Below are 27,829 nucleotides of genomic sequence, written 5' to 3'. Positions count from 1 at the left end.
GGAGGAATCCCAGAAGCAATTCCTGGAGGAAATCCTGGAGGGATGCCTGGAGGAACTTTTGGAAAAAAATCCTGGCGCAATCCTAGGATGAATTCCAGGAGGAAACTCTGAAGAAATTCCTAGTGAAATCCCTAAAGGAATTCTTGGAGGAATCCCTGGAGCAATTTCTGAGGAATCCCTGGAGAAATTCCACGATAAATTGCTGGAGGAATCCCTGGACAAATTCTTGGAGATATTCTTGGAGATATTTCCCTGGAGATATTCCTCTGGAACCCCCAGAGGAATTTTGTGAGAAATTCTTGGATAGATTTCTCGAGGAAATTTCTTGAGAAATTTCTAGAGGAAACCCTGGCAGAATCCCTGATAAAATTCCAAAGGTATTTCTGGAGGAATCCCTGAAGCAATTTCTGGAGGAATCTCTGGAAGAATTGCTGTAGGAATTCCTGGATGAAAGCCTAGTAGAATTCCTGGAGAAATTTCTGGAGGAATTCCTGAAAGAAAGCAATTCCTGGAGGAATCTAGAGAGGAGTCTCTGGAGAAATCCTAGTCGAAATCCCTGGAGGATTCCCTGGAAGAATTCTTGGTTGGAACACCCACAAAACATCCATGGAAAACCTCCTCTAGGAATCTCAGGAGTTCTTGAAAAAAAAAAATCAATGGATAATTAGAAGGATTTCTTGGAGAAAAAAGAACTTCAGGTGATATTCCTGAAATAATCGCAGAATTAGTTTCTGCAAGGAATAATCTTAAAGGATTTCATGAACAAATCCATGGATGAACATCTAAAACATTTCTTAGAGATACTTGTGGAAGAATTCCTGAATAACTCCTTGAAAAATTTCTTGGCTGCTGTATGCATCCTTTCAAAATTATCTTAAAGAATTCTCATACAAATCGCTGAAGGAATTCCTTTAGAAACCTTTAAGTATTGAGAAAACAAACCTTCATGGAGAAATTCTTGGGTGCTTCCCTGGAAAAGATGATGAGATGAGAGATGAATTTATGAATTTTCTAAAAAGATCCCGAAAGGAATTTCTAAAAGAATCACTAGAGAAATTCCTGGAGCAATCCATGGGGAAATTCCTGTCAGAATTCCTGGAAGAATTTCTAAAAGTGTATCTGGAGAAGTTCCTGGAATAAGCCATGAGAAAAGTTCTGGAGGAATCTCTGAAAGAATTCCTAGAGGAACCCTTGGAGAAATTTCCTGAAGACATCTTTTGAGGAATTCCTGAAGAATCCCTAGAATAATTTTTGGAGAAATCCCTGGAGGATATCCTGGAGGAATCCCTTAAGCAATTCATGGAGGAATCTGCAAAAATTCCTGGAAAAATCCCTTGAGGAACTTCTGAACAAATTCCTGGTGGAATTTCTGAAGTAATATCTGGAGGAATTCTTGGTGAAATCTCTAGAGGCATTTTTGTAGAAATCTCTGGATTAATTTCTGGAGGAACCCCTGAAAAAAAAATCTAGATGAAATCAAGGAGGAATCTCCGGAGGAGCTCTTGGCGAAATTTCTGAAGATATCTCTTGAGAAATTCCACAAGGAATTTCTATAGGAATTTCTGGAGGAATCCATGAATATATTTCTAAAGAAATTTCTTGAGGAACTCCTGAAGGGATTCCTAGATGAATGCTGGAAGAAAACTTCTGGAGGAATTCCTGGAGGAATCCCTGGAGGAAACGCTGGAAGAATTTTTGGAGAAATCGCTGGAGGATATCCTGGAGGAATCCCTGAAGCAATTCCTGGAGGAAATCCTAAAGAGATGCCTGGAGCAACTTTTGGAAAAAAAATGTCCTGGCGCAATCCTAGGAGGAATTCCAGGAGGAAACCCTGGAGGAATTCCTTGCGAAATCCCTTAAGAAATTCTTGGAGGAATCCCTAGAGCAATTTCTGAAGGAATCCCTGGAGAAATTCCAGGATAGATTGCTGCAGAAATCTCTGGATTAATTCTTGGAGGAACCTTCAGAAGAGTTCTGTGAGAAATGCCTGAATAAATTTCCCGAGGAAATTTCTTGAGAAGTTCCTGGAGAAATTCCTGCAGGAATCCTTGAAGACATTCCTGGAGGAAGTCCTGGCGGAATCTCTGATGGAATTTGCGAAGAAGGAATTTCTGGAGGAATCCCTGAAGCAATTCCTGGATGAATGTCTGGAAGAATCCCTGGATAAATTTCCAGAGTGAATTTCAGAAGAAATCCCTGAAGAAATTTCTAGTGGAATCTCTGGAAGAATTTCTGTAGGAATTCCTGGATGAAAGCCTGGAAGAATTCCCGGAGAAATTTCTGGAGGAATTCCTTAAAGAATGCAATTTCTGGAGGAATCATAGGCGAAATCCCTTGAGGACCCCCTGGAAGAATTCTTGGATTAATTCCCGGAGGAATCCCTGGGAAAAATGCTGGAGGAATCATTGGGCAAAGAAAACCTTTGATGGGCTCTTAAAGGATATTTGTACATACTGTTCAAGGAATTCCTGGATTTATTTTGAATACTATCTGGTTAAATTTTCTGAAAGAATTCCTGCTATAATACTGCTTACCTATATGATGTCCATGACCTTCCTAACAACTTTGCCGAAGACTTGAACTCTTTATCTCATCAGGATCACAAGAGAAAACTAGTTGAAAGAGCTCATTTTTCCATGTTCACTAGCGTCACCTAGTGGCAGAACTGCGAACCAAACTGCTTACCATTATGATGTCCATGACCTTCCTAACAACTTTGCCGAAGACTTGAACTCTCTATCTCATCAGGATCAGAAGATAGAACTAGTTTGAAATGTTCATTTTCCATGCTCACTAGCGTCACCTAGCGGCAGAGTTGAGAACCAAACTGCTTACTATTATGATGTCCATGACTTTCCGAACAACTTTGCAGAAGACATGAACTCTCTATCTCATCAGGATCACAAGATAGAACTAGTTGTTTTCAGGCAATGCTAAACATTTTGGGGGGTGATGCAATATCCAACTGAGTGTTGCAATACTTTTTCAAGTGAGTCCGTACTTATGACGGGTAGTGAAATACATTCCAAGTCCAAGAGGTTAAGATCACTCACCTGCCTTGATGTCCACTATCCGATAGTTGATCTTCGCATTCGGTGTACTGCGGTCGTCCAAATCGGTCGCTTCAAACCGATCCACTAGTACTGCTCCCTTCGTGGCGTCCTCTGAAAGCTGTAGATCCGTCAGCACGGGCATGCTCGGTTCATGATCATTGACATCCAGCAAGATCAACGTAAAGCTAGCCTCAATGGGGTTCTGGCGCCCGAACCCGTTCGGATTGTCGTAGCCCTTGACGTTGATCGTGAAACGAGCCGTCCCCAGGTCACGATCCAGAACGTCATTGTTTGGCTTCACTCGGACCAAGCCCGTTTGGTTCAACCGCTCGCCCGAATTGTCAACCAGCCGCTCGACGTCGAAGAACTTCTGCAATTCCGGAAACGTTTTGTAATCGATCTCGAACGCAACCGTGTGGAACTGCGCTTCGCGATCCAGATCCTGGACATTCAACTGAAGGACTTCCGTTTCGGATGGGGATTTTTCGAAGATCTCCACGTCGGGAGGTACTGTTGAACTTAAGGAAGGGACTTTGTTATTCGTATCAGTTATCTTGATGGCGATGGATCCTTTGGTAGTGTAGAGTCCGTCGAAAAGAGTGACTTCGAGAGGAATTTCTTGGATGATCGGTACGTCGCAGTCAATAGGTTTTTCCGAAGCATCTACGGTTAGCATTCCGGTAGACGCAATGGCAATCCATCCTTCATGATTAGGGTTTTTTGGGCTAGAACAAAAAAAGTATCGCAGGTAAGGAAGCTTCCTCGCACTAGAAGAAGGTTACTCACGTAATCGAGTAGGTGATCGGGTCTCCATCTCGATCAATGGCTGCAATGGTACCGACAATGGTACCCCTGTCGGCCTCCTCCAACACAACTCGCTCTACATCCAGAGTGTTTCCTACGAACTCCGGTTCGTTGTCGTTGACATTGCCGATCTGAATCACTATAATAGCTTCTGTGTCTCCCGGAGGGATGACTTGTTTCTCGTCGACCAATCGAACCGTTAGAAACAGCGTCTCGTAGGTTTCGTAGTCCAACCGTTCATTGATCGTACTTTGGTTCAGCTCCGGATTTACACGAATCCTACCGGTCACGCGGTTATGATCGGTGGAATCCACGTCAATGATCAAACAACTGTAATGCGTCATAGAGATGGTTTTCAAAAGCGTCACCCTAAATTCTTATGTCATTCTTCTTACTCTTCGAAAACTTCCGGATCTACCGGTTCTCCTGTTTTAACGGCGTAGCTACTCTGCCAATCGATGCTAAACTTTAGTTGAGCTGTAGTGTCTGGATCCGTTCCGATCAGAATCGCATCCTCTTCGGAACCTTCAATTTTCACTAGCGTACCGGGTTCTGAGTTTTCTTCGATGTGCATTCTTCCACGGGGCTGAAATTTGCAGATGTTTAGCAGGATGGAATTCAATGTTCAACCTTCGCTTACCACAGTGATCGACGGTGGTTTGTTGTTGATGTCCCGCACTTTGATCACAACCTGCGAGAAAACCTGATGAATCGGTTCTTGCTTAGCAGTTTGCAGCGTATCCTTCGCTTCCAGTTGAACGATAACCTCCTTTGCTACGTCGTAATCGAAAATTTCGTCCTTAGCAGTGCTAATTTTGAAAACGAACGTTGGCACAGGGAAGTTCTGCTCGGTGGTATCCACGGGTGTAATAGTCAGATATTCACCGTTGCGACTTAGAATGCGAAGCTCTACGGCGTCATCAACATCTCGATCGGTAATCGTCACAGTTACCAGGTCATAAGAGGATCCAACCGTTTCATCGATAGCTACTTCATAGATATCCTTGTCGAATATTGGAACTTCATCGTTCCAGTTGCGGAGTTCAATGTCTACGACCTGATCGCTAGTGTGCGATGGGTCTGCAACTTCCGTAGCCGTGATGATCAAGTCAAACTGGCGCCGTTCCGGTAACTCGTAGTCCAACTGTGCTGCGTTGATGATCGTGATCGTGAAGGTACCTTGCTGGTAGCCATTGTTCGGGATGATACTGAAAGATTTTATTTCAGAGACTATTTGTCCAGATACACGTTCCTGTAGATGGACGTTGTATGTTGCGTGGAGGCCCTGTATGAATGAAATTAAAACTATTAAAAAGTTGAGCAGGGGATTCCGGCGAATCCCAAGGGGGATTCCGGCGAATCCCAAGGGGGATTCCGGCGAATCCCAAGGGGGATTCCGCCGAATCCCAAGGGGGATTCCGGCGAATCCCAAGCGGGATTCCGGCGAATCCCAAGGGGGATTCCGGCGAATCCCAAGCCGGATTCCGGCGAATCCCAAGGGGGTTTCCGGCGAATCCCAAGGGGGATTCCGGAGAATCCCTGGGGCGATTCCGGCGAATCCCAAGGGGGATTCCGGCGAATCCCAAGGGAGATTCCGGCGAATCCCAAGGGGGATTCCGGCGAATCCCAAGGGAGATTCCGGCGAATCCCAAGGGGGATTTCGGCGAATCCCAAGGGGGATTCCGGCGAATCCCAGGGGGGATTCTGGCGAATCCCAGGGGGGATTCTGGCGAATCCCAGGGGGGATTCTGGCGAATCCCAGGGGGGATTCTGGCGAATCCCAGGGGGGATTCTGGCGAATCCCAGGGGTGATTCTGGCGAATCCCAGGGGGGATTCTGGCGAATCCCAGGGGGGATTCTGGCGAATCCCAGGGGGGATTCTGGCGAATCCCAGGGGGGATTCTGGCGAATCCCAGGGGGGATTCTGGCGAATCCCAGGGGGGATTCTGGCGAATCCCAGGGGGGATTCTGGCGAATCCCAGGGGGGATTCTGGCGAATCCCAGGGGAGATTCTGGCGAATCCCAGGGGGGATTCTGGCGAATCCCAGGGGGATTCTGGCGAATCCCAGGGGGATTCTGGCGAATCCCAGGGGGATTCTGGCGAATCCCAGGGGGATTCTGGCGAATCCCAAGCGGGATTCTGGCGAATCCCAAGCGGGATTCCAGCGAATCCCAAGCGGGATTCCAGCGAATCCCAAGCGGGATTCCAGCGAATCCCAAGCGGGATTCCGGCGAATCCCAAGGGGGATTCCGGCGAATCCCAGGGGGGATTCCGGCGAATCCCAGGGGGGATTCCGGCGAATCCCAGGGGGGATTCCGGCGAATCCCAGGGGGGATTCCGGCGAATCCCAGGGGGGATTCCGGCGAATCCCAGGGGGGATTCCGGCGAATCCCAGGGGGGATTCCGGCGAATCCCAGGGGGGATTCCGGCGAATCTCAGGGGGGATTCCGGTGAATCCCAGGGGGAATTCCGGCGAATCCCAGGGGGATTCCGGCGAATCCCAGGGGGATTCCGGCGAATCCCAGGGGGGATTCCGGCGAATCCCAGGGTGGGATTCCGGCGAATCCCAGGGGGGATTCCGGCGAATCCCAGGGGGGATTCCGGCGAATCCCAGGGGGGATTCCGGCGAATCCCAGGGGAGATTCCGGCGAATCCCAGGGGGGATTCCGGCGAATCCCAGGGGGCATTCCGGCGAATCCCAGGGGGCATTCCGGCGAATCCCAGGGGACATTCCGGCGAATCCCAGGGGGCATTCCGGCGAATCCCAGGGGGCACTCCGGCGAATCCCAGGGGGCACTCCGACGAATCCCAGGGGGCACTCCGGCGAATCCCAGGGGGCATTCCAGCGAATCCCAGGGGGCATTCCGGCGAATCCCAGGGGGCATTCCGGTGAATCCCAGGGGGCATTCCGGCGAATCCCAGGGGGAATTCCGGCGAATCTCAGGGGGAATTCCGGCGAATCCCAGAGGGGATTCCGGTGAATCCCAGGGGGGATTCCGGCGAATCCCAAGGGGGATTCCGGCGAATCCCAATGGGGATTCCGGCGAATCCCAAGGGGGATTCCGGCGAATCCCAAGGGGGATTCCGGCGAATCCCAAGGGGGATTCCGGCGAATCCCAAGGGGGATTCCGGCGAATCCCAAGGGGGATTCCGGCGAATCCCAAGGTGGATTCCGGCGAATCCCAAGGGGGATTCCGGCGAATCCCAAGGGGGATTCCGGCGAATCCCAAGGGGGATTCCGGCGAATCCCAAGGGGGATTCCGGCGAATCCCAAGGGGGATTCCGGCGAATCCCAAGGGGGATTCCGGCGAATCCTAGGGGGGATTCTGGCGAATCCCAGGGGGGATTCTGGCGAATCCCAGGGGGGATTCCGGCGAATCCCAGGGGGGATTCTGGCGAATCCCAGGGGGGATTCTGGCGAATCCCAGGGGGGATTCTGGCGAATCCCAGGGGGGATTCTGGCGAATCCCAGGGGGGATTCTGGCGAATCCCAGGGGGGATTCTGGCGAATCCCAGGGGGGATTCTGGCGAATCCCAGGGGGGATTCTGGCGAATCCCAGGGGGGATTCTGGCGAATCCCAGGGGGGATTCTGGCGAATCCCAGGGGGGATTCTGGCGAATCCCAGGGGGGATTCTGGCGAATCCCAGGGGGGATTCTGGCGAATCCCAGGGGGGATTCTGGCGAATCCCAGGGGGGATTCTGGCGAATCCCAGGGGGGATTCTGGCGAATCCCAGGGGGGATTCTGGCGAATCCCAGGGGGATTCTGGCGAATCCCAGGGGGATTCTGGCGAATCCCAGGGGGATTCTGGCGAATCCCAGGGGGATTCTGGCGAATCCCAGGGGGATTCTGGCGAATCCCAGGGGGATTCTGGCGAATCCCAGGGGGGATTCTGGCGAATCCCAGGGGGGATTCTGGCGAATCCCAGGGGGGATTCTGGCGAATCCCAGGGGGGATTCTGGCGAATCCCAGGGGGGATTCTGGCGAATCCCAGGGGGGATTCTGGCGAATCCCAGGGGGGATTCTGGCGAATCCCAGGGGGGATTCTGGCGAATCCCAGGGGGGATTCTGGCGAATCCCAGGGGGGATTCTGGCGAATCCCAGGGGGGATTCTGGCGAATCCCAGGGGGGATTCTGGCGAATCCCAGGGGGGATTCTGGCGAATCCCAGGGGGGATTCTGGCGAATCCCAGGGGGGATTCTGGCGAATCCCAGGGGGGATTCTGGCGAATCCCAGGGGGGATTCTGGCGAATCCCAGGGGGGATTCTGGCGAATCCCAGGGGGGATTCTGGCGAATCCCAGGTGGGATTCTGGCGAATCCCAGGGGGGATTCTGGCGAATCCCAGGGGGGATTCTGGCGAATCCCAGGGGGGATTCTGGCGAATCCCAGGGGGGATTCTGGCGAATCCCAGGGGGGATTCTGGCGAATCCCAGGGGGGATTCTCGCGAATCCCAGGGGGGATTCTGGCGAATCCCAGGGGGGATTCTGGCAAATCCCAGGGGGGATTCTGGCGAATCCCAGGGGGATTCTGGCGAATCCCAAGCGGGATTCCAGCGAATCCCAAGCGGGATTCCGGCGAATCCCAGGGGGGATTCCGGCGAATCCCAGGGGGGATTCCGGCGAATCCCAGGGGGGATTCCGGCGAATCCCAAAGGGGGATTCCGGCGAATCCCAGGGGGGATTCCGGCGAATCCCAGGGGGGATTCTGGCGAATCCCAGGGGGGATTCTGGCGAATCCCAGGGGGGATTCTGGCGAATCCCAGGGGGGATTCTGGCGAATCCCAGGGGGCATTCCGGCGAATCCCAAAGGGGATTCCAGCGAATCCCAAGAAGGATTCCGGCGAATCCCAGGGGGCATTCCGGCGAATCCCAGGGGGCATTCCGGTGAATCCCAGGGGGCATTCCGGTGAATCCCAGGGGGAATTCCGGCGAATCCCAGGGGGCATTCCGGCGAATCCCAGGGGGCATTCCGGCGAATCCCAGGGGGCATTCCGGTGAATCCCAGGGGGGATTCCGACGAATCCCAGGGGGGATTCCGGTGAATCCCAAGGGGGGATTACGGCGACTCCCAAGAGGGATTCCGGCGATCCCCAAGGGGGATTCCTGTGAACCCCAAGGGGGATTCCTGTGAACCCCAAGGGGGATTCCTGTGAACCCCAAGGGGGATTCCGGCGAACCCCAAGGGGGATTCCGGCGAACCCCAAGGGGGATTCCGGCGAACCCCAAGGGGGATTCCGGCGAACCCCAAGGGGGATTCCGGCGAACCCCAAGGGGGATTCCTGTGAATCCCAAGGGGGATTCCTGTGAATCCCAAGGGGGATTCCGGCGAACCCCAAGGGGGATTCCGGCGAACCCCAAGGGGGATTCCTGTGAATCCCAAGGGGTATTCCGGCGAATCCCAGGGGGCGTTCCGGCGAATCCCAGGGGGCATTCCGGCGAATCCCAGGGGGCATTCCGGTGAAGCCCAGGGGGCATTCCGGCGAATCCCAGGGGGCATTCCGGCGAATCCCAGGGGGCATTCCGGCGAATCCCAGGGGGCATTCCGGTGAATCCCAGGGGGGATTCCGACGAATCCCAAGGGGGATTCCGGTGAATCCCAAGGGGGATTACGGCGACTCCCAAGAGGGATTCCGGCGATCCCCAAGGGGGATTCCTGTGAACCCCAAGGGGGATTCCTGTGAACCCCAAGGGGGATTCCGGCGAACCCCAAGGGGGATTCCGGCGAACCCCAAGGGGGATTCCGGCGAACCCCAAAGGGGGATTCCAGCGAATCCCAAGGGGGATTCCGGCGAATCCCAAGGGAAATTCCGGCGAATCCCAAAGGGGATTCCGGCGAATCCCAAGGGGGATTCCGGCGAATCCCAAGCGGGATTCCGGCGAATCCCAAGGGGGATTCCGGCGAATCCCAAGATGGATTCCGGTGAATCCCAAGGGGGATTCCGGCGAATCCCAAGGGGGATTCCGGCGAATCCCAAGGGGGATTCCGGCGAATCCCAAGGGGGATTCCGGCGAATCCCAAGGGGGATTCCGGCGAATCCCAAGGGGGATTCCGGCGAATCCCAAGGGGGATTCCGGCGAATCCCAAGGGGGATTCCGGCGAATCCCAAGGGGGATTCCGGCGAATCCCAAGGGGGATTCCGGCGAATCCCAAGATGGATTCCGGCGAATCCCAAGGGGGATTCCGGCGAATCCTAAGGGGGATTCCGGCGAATCCCAAGGGGGATTCCGGCGAATCCCAAGGGGGATTCTGGCGAATCCCAATGAGGATTCCGAGGAATCCCATAGGGAACGCCGGCGAATCCCATGGGGAATGCCGGCGAATCCCAAGGGAGATACCGGCGAATCCCAAGGGAGATTCCGGCGAATCCCAAGGGGGATTCCGGCGAATCTCAGGGGGGATTTCAGCGAATCCCAGGGGTGATTTCGAAGAATCCCAGGAGGAATTTCTGCGAATCCCAGGGAGGAACTCCGGTGAATCTCTCTTGTATTATAGTTTTTTTAAGGGAACCATTCCTGTTAATTTAGTTGATACTCATTAACACCTACCAGGTCGATGTCTTCGATGTTGAATCGCTCAAACGGCAATTCCATCAAAGTGTTTTCCCAGAAAAACAAAGCACTCGGTTCAACATCGAACGTTGGTACGTGATCGTTCTTGTCTTCGAGAATGATAGCCGCCTCACTGGTAATGTTGTACAGTTCGTTGTCACACTTGTAGGCCATTATCTGCAAATCACGGAAGGTTTGTAAGTGTTATACATATAAGTGAGGTCCTGGATGTACCTTAAACTGGTAGAATTCGTTTTTCTCCGTATCTCGATCGATTTCCTGCACTTTAAGAATACCATTTTTCCGACTTTCGTCCAGTTCGATGCTGAAGTATTTGGCATCTGTGGAAGATTGTACATCGTATTCCTGTGCAACAAATGAAGAATGCTGTTGCTACTTACATGCAGCTACATCTGTCTCCAAATAATAGCAAATGTCGGCGTTGATTCCCGTATCTCCATCGATCGCAGTGACCGTAGCGCTGAAAGGAGTCTTCTCCAAAATGCGCTGCGTAGTGAACGGGCGAGTGAAGATCGGTACACGACTCTCGACGTTCTCAACCTGAACAACGACGTTCAGGGTGAAGCTGTGAGTTTGGTTCAAGTCGTATACCGTGACTGGAAAGTTATAAACCGCCTGTTGGGCATAATCCAGTGCTCGAAGAACGCTGTTGATGGATACCTTGTTGGACTATAGCTTGTGTATTGTTTAGTTGAATTCTTACCTTAATTTGTACTGCTTGTTAAAAGTATCAAATACATCTGCTGGTACCATTTCGAACGTATCTTCAACGTCAGGCATAGCAAAATCCAACCGATTTGTATGCATTCCTTCTATTTCGTTGCGTACGAAACCGTCGTCATGATGAACTGTGTACGTACAGCTGGAGAGGAAGGTTTCTTCGTGCTCTGGTATTCTACAAAGCCCTTCGCTGTACATCGATGGGGTATTGTCCAAAATGTTGATCAAGTTGATAGCCACAGTGAACGAATTCCGCACATCACTTTCAACCACCAGTGTCAGTACCGAGAGCCGCTGACCGGCTTGTTCAAAGTCCATACGATTGTTGACGATGAAGTACCAATGCCCGTCCTCGTGAACCAGCTGCGCTCCTATATGATCTGGTTGAACCCGGATTTGCAGGTCCCCGCCCTTGTAGTTAATCTGCATTATTCGAACCGGAGACGGAATTTCCTCCCACATCGAAATGTCCAGCTCACGAAGCGATGTGGAATATTGACCGATGGTGACCTTGCCTGGCACAAGGGAAACGAAATACGGCTCATCCCATTCTCCTGGAGGTGATTCTTGGGCAGCGGACAAACTGAGGAAGGCGGTCAACAGCAGGAGCAATGAACTCTGTTGGAGTGAGAATACAATATGAAAGTAATTCGTTAATCGCTTATCAAATGTATCTTCTTACTTAAGTAAAAGCAGTGAGATGATATTGTTCCAAATCATGAGGCAGTTTAAAAAAAAGGTTCCTATTTCAAGGGGCACCTGAAGATGTCAGGGGCGCTTTTAAGAGAGCATAGGAGGTTTCAGGGAAGTTTCAGAAGCGTTCCAGGGGTCTGAGAGGCACTTCGGGGAATCTCTGGGGCATTCATGGGCAGTTTAGGGCATCCCAGGAGGTTTCAGGGGGGGATTACCTGGAGGTCTCATGAGCGTTTCAGAGTGCTTCAGGGGATCTCATGGCGTTCCAAGGGGTCTCAGGGGAGTTTCTGGGGTTTTCAGAGGCACTTCAGACAGTCTGAAGGGACGTTCCAGCGGGTCTCAGGGGCACTTCAAAAAAGATTTTATTGCGGTGTGGGGGGGGGGTTGTTACCTGGATGTCCCAAGGGCGTTCCAGGGGATTTCAGGGGGGTTCTAATTCTAAACCTCCTGGGGCGCTTTATACTATTAAAAGGCTCTCGAAATCCTTGTATTCTCATTGCAATATACCTTAAGGGCCTGTCTATAAACTACGTAGAGTCTTAGAGGAGAAGGGGAAGGGGGGTGAGCAAAGTCTGCGCTTCATACAAATTAAAAACAAAATAATGAAAATCTTCGAAGAGGAGCGAAGGGGTTCCGTAGTTTATAGACAGCGCCTAACGTCCCTTAAGTCTTCTGAGGCTCCTTAAAACGCTCCGAAAGGCCTCAATACGCCTTTGAAACCGCTTGAAACGATCTCAAAAGGCTCCAGAGACCCGTCCAGAAAAAAACACCCTTGAAATGCCCCAACATATTCATAATTCCATTTAAATGCCCTTGAATTCTCTGTAATCCATTTGCAATGCCCCTGAAACCTTTTGGAACACCATTCAAAAACTCCTCCAATCCCCCGAAACGATCCTTAAAACCTCTTGCAGCGCTACTGAAATGGGTTGAAACACTCCTGAAAGATCCGTTTTTCTATTGGATCGCTCTCTAAATCCCCGTATTCAAATTGAATTTTTTTTTTTTTTTTAACCAGTTCGTTTATTTACAGGCTCACTCGCCGAGTACAGCTTTACAGAGCCGACCTTCTAGTCTAATTATACATAATATAATTAAGAAAATTTTCCTTTTTTATTTTTCACTGAGAAAACTTTCTCTTTCGACAGAATGTCAATTATGCGTTCTGCAATGTGGCCCGTGTTTGAGGAACACTGGTCATTACGAGAACCATTGCAAGCGTTCTTGTCATCATTCTTCTCCTGTTTCCGCGATCGCCTTCGCTTGTGTGTAACCACACTGTAGTCCGTCGATGAATTCGAGTCATTGTCTTCGATGTCAGTCCAATCCTCTTCAACAATAGGTACGCTCGATGATGCATTCGGTGCGAAAGATGGTGAATTGTGCTGTTGATTGACTATCGGTGGGAAGTCGGCTTGGCTGAACAAATCGGATGATGGCGAAGATGCTGCTGATGGGATTTCGATAACGGTAGTGGGGTTGGGATCCGAGCACTTCTCCCCGGGGTGGGACGTTCCAGTGGATTTAGGTTGATTGGGATATACGACCATCGTTTTCTCATTTTGTATGGAGACAGTTGAAGGAATATCCCGAAAGAGATTCATTCGCAATACTCGCACACCATTTGGCATTCCGGCGAAGTAATGCTTCCATGTTTCATCTCTTATGGAGATTACTTCCCCAAACTTCAACATGAAGTCGCTGACTGCTGTGTTGCTGACCGACGGAGGTAGGTCAAGTACGCGCACCGTTACAGCATCGCAATCGACGAACACCGGGATCCGAAACGCTTTGTTGTCGCAAAGCATTGTTCGTTTCAAATTGTGCTCTGTCTGGTAGCGACACACGATTTCGGTGGAAGCCATTTCGATGAGCACACAGTTGCGAATATGATGCAGCTGTATGCTCCTGACATCCGAATATTGGAGATTTATTTCTGTCTCCAAAAACGCTTGCACTTTCCCAATTTCAGGACGAATCGGAAGCACACTAAAATCGACCACTAAAGTATTTTTCCGCACACCGTACATTTTTTACAAGCGGCGACCGAGAACGGGAGATCAAAAAAGCACGTCTGATGTATGTGGTGTGTGGCTGTAAACTGACAAATTGAATTTCTCATGAAGCCCCTCAGAACGCCCATAAAATCCACCCTAAAACTAAAAACTAAAAAACTAAAGTTTTCGGGGGTTTCGGGGCCTCTCAGGTGCATTACATGGGGTTCGAGGGGGTCTAAGGGGAATTTTAGAAGCATTTAAAAAAGTTTCTGAGCATTTTCAGTGGGATTCAGAGGCGTTACGGATGCGTTACCCTGGAGTTTTCGGGGGTTTTGGACTGTCTCAGTAGCGTTACATGGAGTCCGAGGGGATTTTAGGAGACATTTCAGAAAGTTTCAAAAGATTTTCAGAAACGTCATCACATAAGTAAAAAGAAAACCGTGTTAAGTACTGTTCCTTTGAATTCCACTAAGAATTCACGCTGAAGACGACCTTACAGTTGAGGTCGGAATACGTATCTGTTAAAGGATGCAAATTCTTAGTGGAATTCAAAGGAACAGTACTTTACACGGTTTCCTTTTTACTTACAGATATTTCCCTAACAAGCCCAGGTTCATCATCCTCATCATATAGCTTTGAAATGCCCCTGAATAACTCTTTGATTTAATTTAATTTAATTAATTAATTTAATTTGATTTAACACTGTTCTTGAAACCCTCTGATACAATCCTGACCTAAAATGCCTTCAAACACCTCTGAAACCTTCGTAACCCCATTGAAACGCAGTTTAAAAGGGTCCATAAACCCCCTGAAACGCCTCTGAAATGCTATCAAACGCCTCTAAATCCTCTAGAAACGCCCTTAAAATGTTCCTGAAACACACTGAAACTCTTAAATTACTCTGAAATGACTGAAATACCCCTTGCAACGCATTTTAAAGGATCCTGAAATCCCTTGAATAGCCCTTAAAGCCCCTTGTTACGTCCCTGAAACCCCCTTAACTCTTTGGAGCCGGAGAGGTCATATATGACCCCAACATAGAAACGGTTGTATAAATAATCCCATTCGATAAAACAGAATACTGTCTTCGGCAAAGTTGTTGCAAATTGAGTCCTCTATTAGGAAAAATTGGGATATTTGTATTTGGGACTTCATTGATAACCTAGAACATCCTGAACATCATGAAATTTAAAAAAAAAAACGAAATAATTGACATACCAGTTGTTCTAAAAGCTAAACTGGGATGTGGGTTTCGTTTATATGTATCCATTTAGCCTTAATCAAGAATATCAAAAGGTGTTTTATATTCTGGGATGTTCTAGGTGTTCCAAACTGTCCCGTAGTGAAGTCCTTCAAATCTACAAGAATAATTTTATGTATTTCCGCCACAACTAATAGCGTTGCATAAGCTACTGGGATCCGTGAAGCTCTTGATATTTACAATGTCATTTATAGACGCTATAGGGATATTCCAGGTCAGCCAAACTACCTTGGAGTTCAGGACTTCAGGTCTACACTCGTAATAGTATCCATATTAAACCGAGAAACGCTGCATCTGCATAATAAATCGCAGTCACTGCTGCAATCTGATGTCTAAGAGCTTATTACAAACCTTTGGGACATCTAGGGTCGTCCAAACTGTTATATAATGAAGTCCTTCAAATCTACAAGCATAATTTTATGTGTTTTCAACATATAGAATAGTATTGTATAATCTACTGGGGTCCGCGAAGCTCTTGAAATCTTAGATGTCATTCAGAGACACTTCATGGATATTCCAGGTCAGCCAAACTACCTTGGAGTTTGTAACAGTATCCATATCTGTTATGCTGAGAAACGCTACATAATCATCCGCAGTTACTGGACCAATCTGATGTCTATTTATTTATTATAAACCTTTGGGACATTCAGGTTCGTCCAAACTGTTCTATAATGAAGTCCTGCAAATCTACAAGAATAACTTTATGGGTTTTCGCCATAAATAATAGTATTGCATAATCTGCTGGACACTACAGGGATATTCCAGGTCAGCCAAACTTCCTTGGAGTTCAGGACTTCAGGTCTACACTCGTAACAGTATCCTTATCTGTTATACTGAGTAACGCTGCATAATCAACCGCAGTTATTGGAGCAAATTGAAGTCTACTTTTTTATTATAACCCTTAGGGACATTCACGTTCGTCCAAACTGTTCTATTATGAAGCCCTTCAAATCTACAAGAAAAATGTTATGTGTTTTCACCAGAAAATATAGCGTAGCATAGTCTGCTGAGATCCGTGAAGCTTTTGAAATCTGAAGTGTCATTTAGAGACACTACAGGGATATCCCAGGTCAGCCAAACTTCCTTGGAGTTCAGGACTTCAGGTCTACACTCGTAACAGTATCCTTATCTGTTATACTGAGTAACGCTGCATAATCAACCGCAGTTACTGGAACAATCTGAAGTCTACTTTTTTTTATTATAAAAGTAGGTTCCAGGTCAGCCAAACTATCCATGAGTTCAGAACTTCAGGTCTACACTCGTAACATCAGCTATATCTGACATACTAAGTAACGTTTCATAATTAATAGCAATGACTGGACGAACCTAAAGTCTACTATATATTTTTATGAACCTTTGGGACATTGAGGGTCGTCCAAACTATCCTGAAGTTTAGCTCTTGATAGTAACAGTAGTTCAGTAGGTCGGCTCTAGAGGCACGTTCTCCTCCATTCGGGAAATTTGTGCCAGTAGTTAGTCTCGCAATGAACTTTAGACTGTAATCTGTAATGATAGTTTTGAGATATTCCAGATCAACATCACTACTCTGGAGACCATAGCTTCAGGTCTACACTTGTGATAATAGATTTTGCCACTACGTTAAGGTGTTACATAATCCACTGTACTTACCAAAGCAGTTAGAGGAACAATACGCGTTGTTATATATTTTTGGGATATTACGGGCTCCTTACTGTTATGAAGCTTAGTTGATGAAAACAACAACTGTAACTTTCAGAAGACTTGTTGGACATGATAGATTACAAATCATAGCTTTAATGTAGGAAGTAACCATTACACTCGTAAACTTTAGGATCTAAACTCAAGAACAGTTTAGATGACCTAGGATATCCCGACTGATCTGATATTGTCTATTTACCTTTCAGAAGACTTGCTGGGCATGATAGATTACAAATCGCAGCTTTGTATAATGAAATCAGTTATTGTTACACCCATAGAACTTAGGATCTAAACTCAAGAACAGTTTGGATGACCTAGGATATCCCGAATGATCTGATACTGTCTATTGAATTTTCAGAAGACTTACTGGACATTATAGATTACAAATCGCAGCTTTGTATAATGAAATCAGTTACCGTTACACCCGCAGACTTTGGGATCTAAACTCAAGAACAGTTTGGATGACCTAAGATATCCCGACTGACCTGATATTGTCTATATACCTTTCAAAAGACTTGCTGGACATGATAGATTACAAATCGTCGCTTTGTATTTGTGGTGTAAATATCTTCGGATGATCCTGGAAAAAATCTTGGGCGAATCCCTGGAAAAGACGTTGGACGGAATTTTGAAATTTCTAACCGAACCCCTGAATAAACTTTTGAAAAGATCCCGAGAGGAATTTCTGAAAGCATTTCTACAGGAATTCATGGAGCAACTTGAAAGAACACACGGAGAAATCCCTGGAGGAATTCTAAGAGAAATCTTTCGAGGAATTCATGCAGGTATGCCTGGGGTAAACTTTAGAAATTTCTAAAGAAATCCCTGGAGGAATCCTTAGAACAATTTTGGGTGAAATCTCAAAAAAACTCTGCAGAAATCTCCTGGAATTCATGGAGAAATTCGTAGACAAATTTCTGTAGGAATCCTTGTAAGAACCTCCCGAAGAATTCCTGGAGGAATCCTTAGAAAAATTCTTGAAGAAATCCCTGGCGGAATTCCTGGAGAAATCCCTGATGCAATTTCTAGAGGAATCACTGGAAATCCTGGAGGAACCTCTGGAAAAACTCCTGGCGGAGCCCCTGATTAAATTATTCGAGGAATTTCCGAAAGCATACCTGGAGGAATTCCTGGAGACATCGATAGAGGGTTTTTTGGAGGAATCCCTGGATGAATTTCTGAAGGAATAACTTGAGGGTTTCTTTGAGGCCCCCTGGAGGAATTCGGAACGAATGCCTGGAACAACCCCTGGATGAATTCCTGGTGGAATTTCTAGAAGAATTCTGGGAGAGACCGTTGGAAGAATTGCCGGAATCCCTGGAAAACATGCTGGATGAAACCGTGGAGAATTGCTAAAAGAATTCCTGGAGGAATACCTCCCAGTCAACCAGTCATCGTATAAGATGATGTATACGATGTAAAAGTGGAGGCGATTTGCGTACATTTTACGTGCGCCTAAATTGAGGCATGCATGCATATGGCCTCAACTTTATCATCTTATACGAATACTGGTTGTCTGGGCTGGAAGAAACCCTGAAGGAATTCCAAGGGAAATTCCTGAAGAACTCCTGGATGAATTCATGAAAGAACCCCTGGATGAATTTCTGGAGCATTCCCTAGCGGAATGTTTTGAGGAATTCCTGGATAAATTTTTGAAGAAATTTTTCGAGGAATTCCTGGAGGAATCCTTATAGTACATACCAGAAAATATTTGGAGAAAAAACTTGAGGAAGCTCAAGAGGAATGCCTGGAGGAACTTTTGGAGAAATCCCTAGAGGAGTTCTCTAGGAGATTTCTCCGTGGAGCTATCGCTGGAAGAATTTCTGAAGGAATTCCAAAATAAATTCGTGGAGAAATCTCTGGGAGAACCCTTAGAGGAAACCGTGTTGGAATTTCTGGAGGAGTTGCTGTTGGAATTTCTTGAGGAATCCCTGTAGAAATTCCTATTACACTCAAACCTCCATTTAGGTAGGATCCGTTTAGGTAAAATCTATTTAGGTCCCTCCATTTAGGTAACGTTACCTAAATGGAATTTGATTGTGTTTACCATCATTGATGACGTCAAACCCGACATCAACCTATCATTGACCTGTTTTCATTTTGGCCGGCAAACCCAATATAGACCCAACAGTTGTTCGATGTTGGTCCAACAGTGGCCCAAAATACGATAAAAATTGACCCGACTTTGACCCGACATTGAATAATTTTTCAGTCTGGCGGAATTTTGCAGGGTTTTTCGTGTTTTGTGCCCATCTAGTTGTTTGAATGACAAGTTTGACCTGAGACCCTCCAAAACTCCCGAAAATGCCCCTAAAGCCCCTCCTTTCCTGAGACCAGGCTTGTCCGCACTGAACGCATGAAAATTCTGCTCTTTTGATTTACACCATCAAAACCATCGTATTTATTCAATCTTCCTATTTTACCTGATAGAAGGATGTTTGAATGTCCTAAATGTCATTTCGAACTGTCAAAAAATCGCACCGCAGTGCCGCACTGAGCGTGCAAAGAGAAATTCACTGGGAAGAGTTCACCCGGGTGAAATTCTCTTTGCGCGCACAGTGTGGCACTGCGGTGCGATTTTTTGACAGTTCGAAATGACATTCAGGATATTTCAACATCCTTCTATCAGGTAAGATAGAAAGATTGAATAAATACGATGGTTTAGGGGATGTAAATCAAAAGAGCAGAATTTTCATGCGCTGAGTGCGGACAAGCCTGCCTGAGACTCCCTTGAAAGTCCTCTGAAATTCCGCATGACCCCCTTTAAATCTCCTAGTCACTCTCCCTTCTTGAACTTCTTTTCAACCTTGTACTCCATTTAGGTAATAGACTGAATCCATTTAGGTAATGAATCCATTTAGGTAAAAATTCTATTTAGGCAGTCCCGACTCATTACCTAAATGGAGGTTTTGGTGTAGGTACTACCAAAGGAATCCCTGGAAATTTCCTGGTGGAATTCCTGATTTTTTTAAGTAATCTCTGGAGGATTTCCTGGATCAATTCCTGAAGAAATTTCTAGGGGAATTCCTGAAGAAATACTTGGGGTGATTCCTGAATGAATTTTCGGCCAAATTCTTGATGGAGTCCCTGGTGCAATGCCTGGATGAAGTCCTGGAAAAATGTCAGGAGAAACTTCAGGAAGAAATCCCGGAGAAATTCCTGGAGGAGTACCTGGAATTTCGGAGATTAATTTCTGGGGAAATTTCCGAAGGAATCCCTGGAGAAGTTACCGTAGTAATTTCTGAAGGAATCCCTGGAGAAATTTCCGAAGGAATTCCTGTGGTAATTCCTGGTGGAATTCTTGATGGTATTTCTGGAGGAATCCCTGATTGAAATCATGGGGGAATTGTCTGGAGGAATCCCTCAGAATGAATCCCTAGATAAACTCCTGTAGACATGCCTGTAGGAATTCCTAGAACATTCCTAGAGAAATTCCTTGAGAAATTTTAAAGAAAATCCCTGAAAGAATTCCTGGAGGAATCCCTTGAGCAATTTCTGGAGGAATCTCAGCTCAGGAAGAATTCCAAGCAACCCAAGGAGCAATTTTTGAGGGAATTCCATTTAGAGCTTCTGAAGAAATCCCAGAAGGTATGTAGTACCAAACAAATCGCTAAAATTCCTGAGATAATCTTAAATCTGATATTCGTGAGGAATTCCTAGAAGGAGTACGTAGAGGAGCTCTTGAAAGAAACCTGAAGGAATACCTGGAGGGGTTCCGGAACAAACCCCAAGAGGAATCTCGGAAGGAAATGTCAAAACAGTTCCTGGAGGAAGTCTTGGATTAATTCCTGGAGGAGATTCAAAAACAATTTCAGGAGGTCCTGAAGGCATCCCGGAAGAGTTCTTGGAGGCATTTTTAAAATTATCCCTGGAGTTGTTCTTGTAAGCATTGCAGAACAAATTCCCGAGTGACCCTCCGGAAGAATTCTTGGAGGAACTTCTGAAGAAACCCCATGAGGAATGCCGAAAGCAATCCCATGAGGAATTCTTTAGGGAATCTGAGGAGCGCATTTTAAGCGAATTCCTGGAAGAATTCCCACGAAAACCATGAAAAAAGCACTGGAGGAGCCTCTTAAGATATCCCAGGACAAATCCCCGAAAAATTGTCTGGTGAAATCCCTAGATGAATTCTCAAAAGAATCACTGCAGCAAGCTATAGAAAAGTCCTAGTGAGGTGTATAAATAGAACATCCGGGCCTTAAAAACAATCATTCCAAACAATATCTGAGTAACTCACCGTGACTTTCCCAATATTCCACTCCATGGCAGCTAAAACATCGATGTGATGATCTGTAATGCTTGGATTGAACTCCTTTTTTGATTGAAATTCTTAAAGTCTTCTTATCGTCGCAGTTTGTTACTTTCAGTTATCTTCTTATCTACTTCAGTATGTATTTCTTCCTCCGGAGATTTTTTTTTCGGTAGTAACTTCGTTGGTAACTTCTATATTATTTGAAAACGGCGTTTTATTTAAAATTATCCTTTGAATTACGACAATAACAATAAATCGTGCAAAAAAAAATTCTCACTGAAAGTTTACAAGTTCAGATATCTGAAAACCCAGAGATGTTTCTAATAATTCATTCGGAGTTTGATTAAATTGCTCGTAATTGTAGTGCTAAGGTATTCCTATAAATGTGGATGAGCTTCTGTGAAATGAGATTAGTTCAGACAAAATTATCTGACTCTTCCATGCAGCTAACACTACTTTACATTCACGACTTTCGATAAAATTTCAGCTCTACCCCATTTGGCATAATGCCATTTGGCACAATGCCATTTGGCATAATGCCATTTGGCATAACGCCGTTTGGCATAACACGAAGATCAGCCGTCTTGGTACGAATGTGCATAATATTTGTTATGCCAAATGGCCATTATGCCAAATGACCATTATGCCAAATGGCCTTTATACCAAAAGGCATTATGCCAAACGGCGTTATGCCAAATGGCATTATGCCAGATGGTGTAGAGCCAAAATTTCTTATCAAAACTGTGTGTGAAAAGCGTCTCCGAGATGCTGTACGCAGTACGCAGTAATGTAAACATGATGAAAACTTCGAAATCACATCACAATTGATTGTTCAACAAGTATTCTCTGCACGATTCATTAGGCACACATCAACGGTGAAGAACGCTTCTACATAGAGTTATTACACCTATTCACACGCACTCACAATCGCTTTGATAGTACTTTTCACTCTTATCACCTCGTGATATGGTTTGATCTTATCTAGGTTGCGGTGGGAAGTGTACTTGACTTAGGCATTGGGCAAATAGCCCAATCAAATGCCACACTGCACTGGTCACTCTTTGAGCATTTTCTTCAATAATCGCAATCGGAAGTGTTTGAATGGGTACGAAGAATGTTTCACTGAATCTGATAAGCAGGATTTGCACTATAAGTAGTTGATTGTAGCTTGATGACTCTTTACTAAGAAAACTTTAAGGTTCAATTATTCACAATAAACGACAAAAATAGGTAATGTTTTCGAAAATCTTCGTTTACTTGAAGTAAAGTGCAGATAAAATAGATATAAAGAGAAAATTATTCAAATAACTCATGTTATTCGTCAGATCTTTTGATAGTCATTGTTTGATAAAACTAGAAGTAAATCACTCAATTGTCTTAAGATCTCCAGCCACTTAAATACTTGAATCAATGAATCATTCAATCTTATTTCAGATTTTGGTTATCTGTGTATCACTTCTATTTCATATTTAAAATCAAATAAGCCACCAAGCTTATCTATTGAAAACTACAGTCGGCACTTTTCACACGTTCGATATCTATGTCACTCCACTGTCTTCTATGACAAGAATCGGCCACTTTCAACGTAGTACCCATCAATCAAGCGAAAACGCCTCGTCTCGAAGAATTGGTTGAACACGACAGAATACCGACGGAAGGATCACTTTTTCGTGTGCGTACGCGTGAAAACGATAGAACAAAAAACCCGCAAATACCGATCAGGGCAGGTCGACTAGCGCCTGTCGACTGGCCGGTGTCGTGGAGGCAGAGACCGTTCAATCAAAATTGCGCGTCTTCGACAATTGCGCGTACATAGCCCGTGTAATCATCAATCTCCAATCTAGTGGCTCTCCGTATCAGTTTGGGTGATAAAATTCCCTACTCGGTTGGCTGAACACGGTGTGCGCGTACCGGAGATGGGGGTGTCGGCGAGTCGATGAGAACTAGTTGGGCTATCTGGGTTGGGTTCATATATAAGTGCTCGATTAGATGTAAAAAATGGCATACTAGAGTGGGCTCATCATGTAGCAATCAGCCATTAGCATCATTTTGTATTGTAAGACAACACTGTGAACACGGAAACACACAAACGAACACACAACGAAAATCGCTTCCAGTACCTTTGGACCAACTTTTCTGGGCTTATCTTATTGTTCTTGAGCTACTGGATTGCATCCTTAACTTCCCTCAGCGTGGGAATTGGCTCGTTGTTGCTCCCTGCTGTACTGACGTAGTCATTTCTTTCGCTGCCTTGGTCTTCCATGTCTGCGCTTCGCGTTCCATTCAAGTGGTTGTCGTAGGGGCAGCAGGGACGAAAGTCCTGGGGCCTGACGCACCCCCCGCTTGCGAGTCAGCCGCGTAGTCGCCGGCTAAGAATAGGACTACTAACCCCAATTCAAGGTGTCAAGCGACCCGTGCTGAGGAATGAGTGATCGAGGGGGTGAAAAAGATGCTCGATCTTTAACGGAGCCTGTGGGGTACCTGGGCACCCCCCCCACAGTAAGCTGCCCCTTACCGCGTTAATGCAGGGCTCTGGCGTGGTGGACATACTTTCCCGTGCTACTCGTGGGATTTAATCATGAAGTCAAATAAAAATCAGAATCTAGGTGGAAATAGTGGTGGGATCAACCCCTTCCCAAGAAGCGGGTTGATGAGATCTCCGACAAGGAGAAGTGAGGAGACAGACGCTGGGAGTTGCGTACGCAGCTCAAGCGTGGGTGCTCCAGTCTACTTCCCGGCAAGCCAGCCGGTGGAGTGGAGGTTATGGACGGAGCGTGGTTGTTGAGGGCCGTCAACCGAGTATCCAAAGGACGGTCCGCAATAGAGGTGGCTGAGCAGCAGCTTGGCAAAATCATCGACTTTGCGTCCACTAAGTCGAACATAAGCAAGGACCTGAAAACGGCCTTGCTTCGACTTAGGGCGTCGATCGACGATGCCAAGCAGGAGCACGCGGCACTCGCGTTGCTGACTGCTGCAGCTGCGGAGCCTTCAAATGAGAAAGTGCCGAAGTTTACCCAAACGGAGGCCTTCTCCTTCGCAGGAAGTCCGAATAAGGCGGAAGCGACTGCTCGCGACAAACGGGGCAAGCAATCGCAGAAGCGGGCGAGGCAACCGTCAGGTGAGGAGCTGTCTGGCGGTGCCCGCAAGGCCAGGCGAATCATTACCCCGATAGTCGGTAATAATCCCGGAAGGTCGGACCCCAGCCAGGGTTCCCGGAAAACTGGGAAGGGTGGGCCTGAAAAGGCTGGCCCGTCCCGGAACGATGAGAACAAGGGGTTGTGACCGCTAGTGGGCCCTCAACAGCCACAGAGTAGGGCGATCCAAGGGGAGGACCCCCCTTGGACGAAGGCAGAGCGGAAGAGGAAGAAGAAGGAGAATCCGCAGGCAGAAGTGCAGGACGCCAATCCAAGGCGTAGGAGGGCAGGTGCCAAGCGCGAGAAAGGCGACGCGATCGTCATCAAGACGGAACAGTCCAAGTACTCGGACGTCTTGAAGATGATGCGAAGCGACGCCAAGCTTGAGGGTCTTGGAGCCGACGTACGCAGTATTAGACGTACTCGTACGGGCGAGATGATCCTGGAGCTGAAGCGCCAGAAAGAGCACAAGGGCGCCGCCTATAAGAGGCGGGCAGAAGAGGTCCTTGGTGAGGGTGTGCAGGTGAGGGCTCTGACACATGAGGCGACTCTGAAGGTTAAGGACATTGATGAGATCACCGAAGTGGAAGAGCTCGTCACGGCACTGCGGCAACAGTGCGATAAACAGGTGGCTGTCGCAGCCGTTAAGCTACGGAAAGGGCCAGCAGGGACACAGATAGCTTTGGTTTAGCTACCTGTGGCGGACGTCAAAAAGTCCGTTAAAGTAGGGAGCATAAAGGTGGGTTGGTGTGTATTTCACCTGACATTCTACGAGCCACCAGAGGTTTGCTTCAGGTGTCTGGAACCAGGACACAAGTCGTGGGACTGCAAAGGCCCCGACAGGCGCAAACTGTGCAGGCGATGCGGCGCTGAAGGTCATAAGGCCCAAAGCTGCACGAGTCCGCCCATCTGCATGATCTGTATCGGGAAATCCTCGAACAACAGACATCCGATGGGTGGTCCAAGGTGCCCAGCCTTCAAGAAAGCCGCAGTGAACAACAAATCACAGTGCAGGTAACGCAGCTGAACCTGAACCACTGTGATGTGGCTCAGCAACTGCTTTGTCACGGCAACTGGGTCGCGGATGGGACCAGAAAAATGGCGGCGATATGGACGACGGGTGAATACCCCATCCAGGAGTTGGTGTCTACTACCTACGAGGGCTTCGTGGTCGCCAAAGTAAACGGGGTCTTCTTCTGTAGCTGTTATGCGCCTCCGCGGTGGCCGATCGAGCGGTTCACGCAAATGCTGGACCGCTTAACGACCGTGCTAACAGGGCGAAGGCCGGTGGTAATAGCGGGTGACTTTAATGCCTGGGCTGTGGAATGGGGAAGCCGTTTCACGAACTAGCGAGGTCAGATCCTGCTAGAAACACTGGCCATCTTAGATGTCGACTTGGCTAACGTCGGTACCAAGAGTACCTATAGTCGAAACGGAGCGGAGTCAATTATTGACGTGACCTTTTGTAGTCCTGGCCTAACAAGTAATTCGAACTGGAGAGTAGATGATGGCTACACTCACAGCGACCACCTGGCGGTTCGCTACAGTATCGACTACAACAACAGCAGACAGCGGATAGAAGAAGAGGCGGCTAGGCCAAGGCCAAGCCCTCGCAGGTGGAAGACATCATACTTCGACGAAGGAGTATTTAGGGAGGCGCTCCGCCGTGAGCGAAACTTAATCGGTTTAGACGGCGACGAGCTGGTAGCGGTGCTCTCACGTGCGTGTGATGCGACCATGCCTAGGCGAGTCCACCCTAGAAATGGGAGGCCACCGGCTTACTGGTGGACCGACGCGATTGCGGACCTGCGCCGCGCCTGCCTACGCGCTAGGCGACAGATGCAGCGAGCACGATCAGAGGAAGATCGAAACGAACGGCGGGTAGTGTTCGCCGCTGCAAAAGCCGCGCTCAAGACCGAGATAAGAGCAAGCAAAAAGGCCTGCTTTGAGGGTCTCTGTCAGAGTGCCAATGGGGTGACGCCTACAGAATCGTTATGGCCAAGACGAGAGGTGTGATGGCTCCTACAGAGCAATCTCCAGAGATGTTGGAGGGGATCATTGGAGGACTTTTTCCGCGTCATGATCCTAGTCCTTGGCCTCCTTTCGTAGGACAGCCGGGGACTGGGGCTGGTGATGAGGAGAGGGTCACCGATGTGGAACTTGTGGGGATAGCTAAGTCCCTTAGCGTAGGTAAGGCCCCAGGTCCGGACGGAGTTCCGAACCTGGCCTTAAAAGTAGCTATTGCAGAGGCTCCCGAGATGTTCAGGTCTGCTATGCAGAAATGCCTGGACGAGGGAGTTTTCCCAGAAGCTTGGAAGAGGCAGAGCCTGGTACTATTGCCAAAGGCGGGGAAACCACCCGGAGACCCGTCGGCATATAGACCAATATGCTTGATTGACACGGCGGGGAAGGTGCTCGAAAAGATCATCCTCAATAGAATGTTGAGGTTCACTGAGGGCGCAAATGGTCTTTCGAGCAACCAGTATGGCTTCCGGAAAGGGAGGTCCACCGTAGACGCTATCTTGTCGGTTACAAAAACCGCCGAGAAAGCACTCGAGCCTAAGAGGAGGGGAATTCGCTTCTGCGGGGTAGTGACTCTAGATGTAAGGAATGCATTTAATAGCGCCAGTTGGTCTGCTATTGCCGATGCGCTCTTGCGTCTGGGGATACCGGAGTCCCCTGTACAAGATTCTCGGAAGTTACTTTCAGAATCCTGTACTAGTCTATGACACGGAGGTGGGTCGGAAGTGCTTTCACATAACCTCAGGAGTCCCGCAAGGTTCCATCCTGGGTCCGGTGTTATGGAATGTCATGTACGACGAGGTGTTGAGGTTAGAGTACCCAGTGGGAGTGGTGATTGTCGGATTTACCGACGATATTACGCTCGAAGTCTACGGTGAAACGATCGAGGAGGTAAAGTTGACTACCAACCACTCGATCAAGGTTGTGGAGGCGTGGATGCGGTCCAGGAAACTGGAGCTAGCTCACCACAAGACAGAGGTGACGGTTGTTAACAACATGCAGTCGGCGCAGCAGACGGAGATCAGTGTAGGAGAGTGCACTATCCTGTCAAAGCGCTCTGTCAAACACTTGGGCGTGATGATCGACGATAAGCTTACCTTCGGTAGCCACGTCGATTATGCCTGTAAAAGAGCCTCCACAGCTATTGCGGCACTGTCCCGGATGATGTCCAATAGCTCAGCGATGTACGCCAGTAAGCGCAAGCTTCTGGCTAGTGTTGCTACGTCCATACTTAGGTATGGCGGCCCGGCGTGGGGTACCGCGCTAAGTACTGAATGCTACCGACGGAAGCTGGAAAGTACTTACAGGCTTATGTGCCTGAGGGTTGCGAGCGCGTACCGTACCGTGTCACACGACGCTCTCTGCGTCATTACTGGTATGGTGCCTATCAGCATTCTTATCAGTGAGGACATGGAGTGCTTCGAAATGCGCGCATACGAGGCATACGCAGGACTGCCAGGATGGCCTCTATGGTCAAATGGCAGCGCGCGTGGGACAGTTCCACCAAAGGAAGGTGGACCCATAGGTTGATACCGAGGGTAGATAGTTGGATTAATAGGCGCCATGGGGAAGTTACATTCCACCTGACACAGGTCCTTACAGGTCATGGTTGCTTCCGACAGTAACTACACCGTTTCGGGCATT

General features: G+C 48.0%; 1 protein-coding gene across 9 annotated transcripts in view; it reads right to left on the bottom strand.

Annotated features, from left to right (window-relative positions):
• LOC109417893 (protein dachsous) overlaps positions 1 to 22,799 on the bottom strand; it is a 111,319-nt gene extending 88,520 nt beyond the window's left edge. The window contains exons 1-11 of one of the 9 annotated variants that reach the window (XM_062846633.1): positions 22,622 to 22,799; positions 21,955 to 22,211; positions 21,015 to 21,258; positions 11,133 to 11,767; positions 10,810 to 11,075; positions 10,643 to 10,749; positions 10,406 to 10,585; positions 4,498 to 5,142; positions 4,253 to 4,443; positions 3,840 to 4,187; positions 3,054 to 3,778 (exon numbers count right to left, since the gene is read on the bottom strand). In XM_062846633.1, coding sequence (XP_062702617.1) covers positions 3,054 to 3,778; positions 3,840 to 4,187; positions 4,253 to 4,443; positions 4,498 to 5,142; positions 10,406 to 10,585; positions 10,643 to 10,749; positions 10,810 to 11,075; positions 11,133 to 11,767; positions 21,015 to 21,041 — 3,124 coding nt within the window. In that variant the 5' untranslated portion in view covers positions 21,042 to 21,258; positions 21,955 to 22,211; positions 22,622 to 22,799. Of the gene's footprint in view, positions 1 to 3,053; positions 3,779 to 3,839; positions 4,188 to 4,252; positions 4,444 to 4,497; positions 5,143 to 10,405; positions 10,586 to 10,642; positions 10,750 to 10,809; positions 11,076 to 11,132; positions 11,768 to 21,014; positions 21,330 to 21,954; positions 22,221 to 22,621 lie in introns of those variants that run through there. The other 8 variants (XM_029860638.2, XM_019692073.3, XM_029860639.2 and 5 more) reach the window with 8 other exon arrangements.
• Positions 22,800 to 27,829: the final 5,030 nt, after the last annotated feature.

The sequence above is a fragment of the Aedes albopictus genome, chromosome 1 (assembly GCF_035046485.1).
Source record: "Aedes albopictus strain Foshan chromosome 1, AalbF5, whole genome shotgun sequence".
In the NCBI taxonomy this organism is placed as follows: Eukaryota; Metazoa; Arthropoda; class Insecta; order Diptera; family Culicidae; genus Aedes; species Aedes albopictus.
This window is presented reverse-complemented; position numbering and strand designations above follow the sequence as displayed.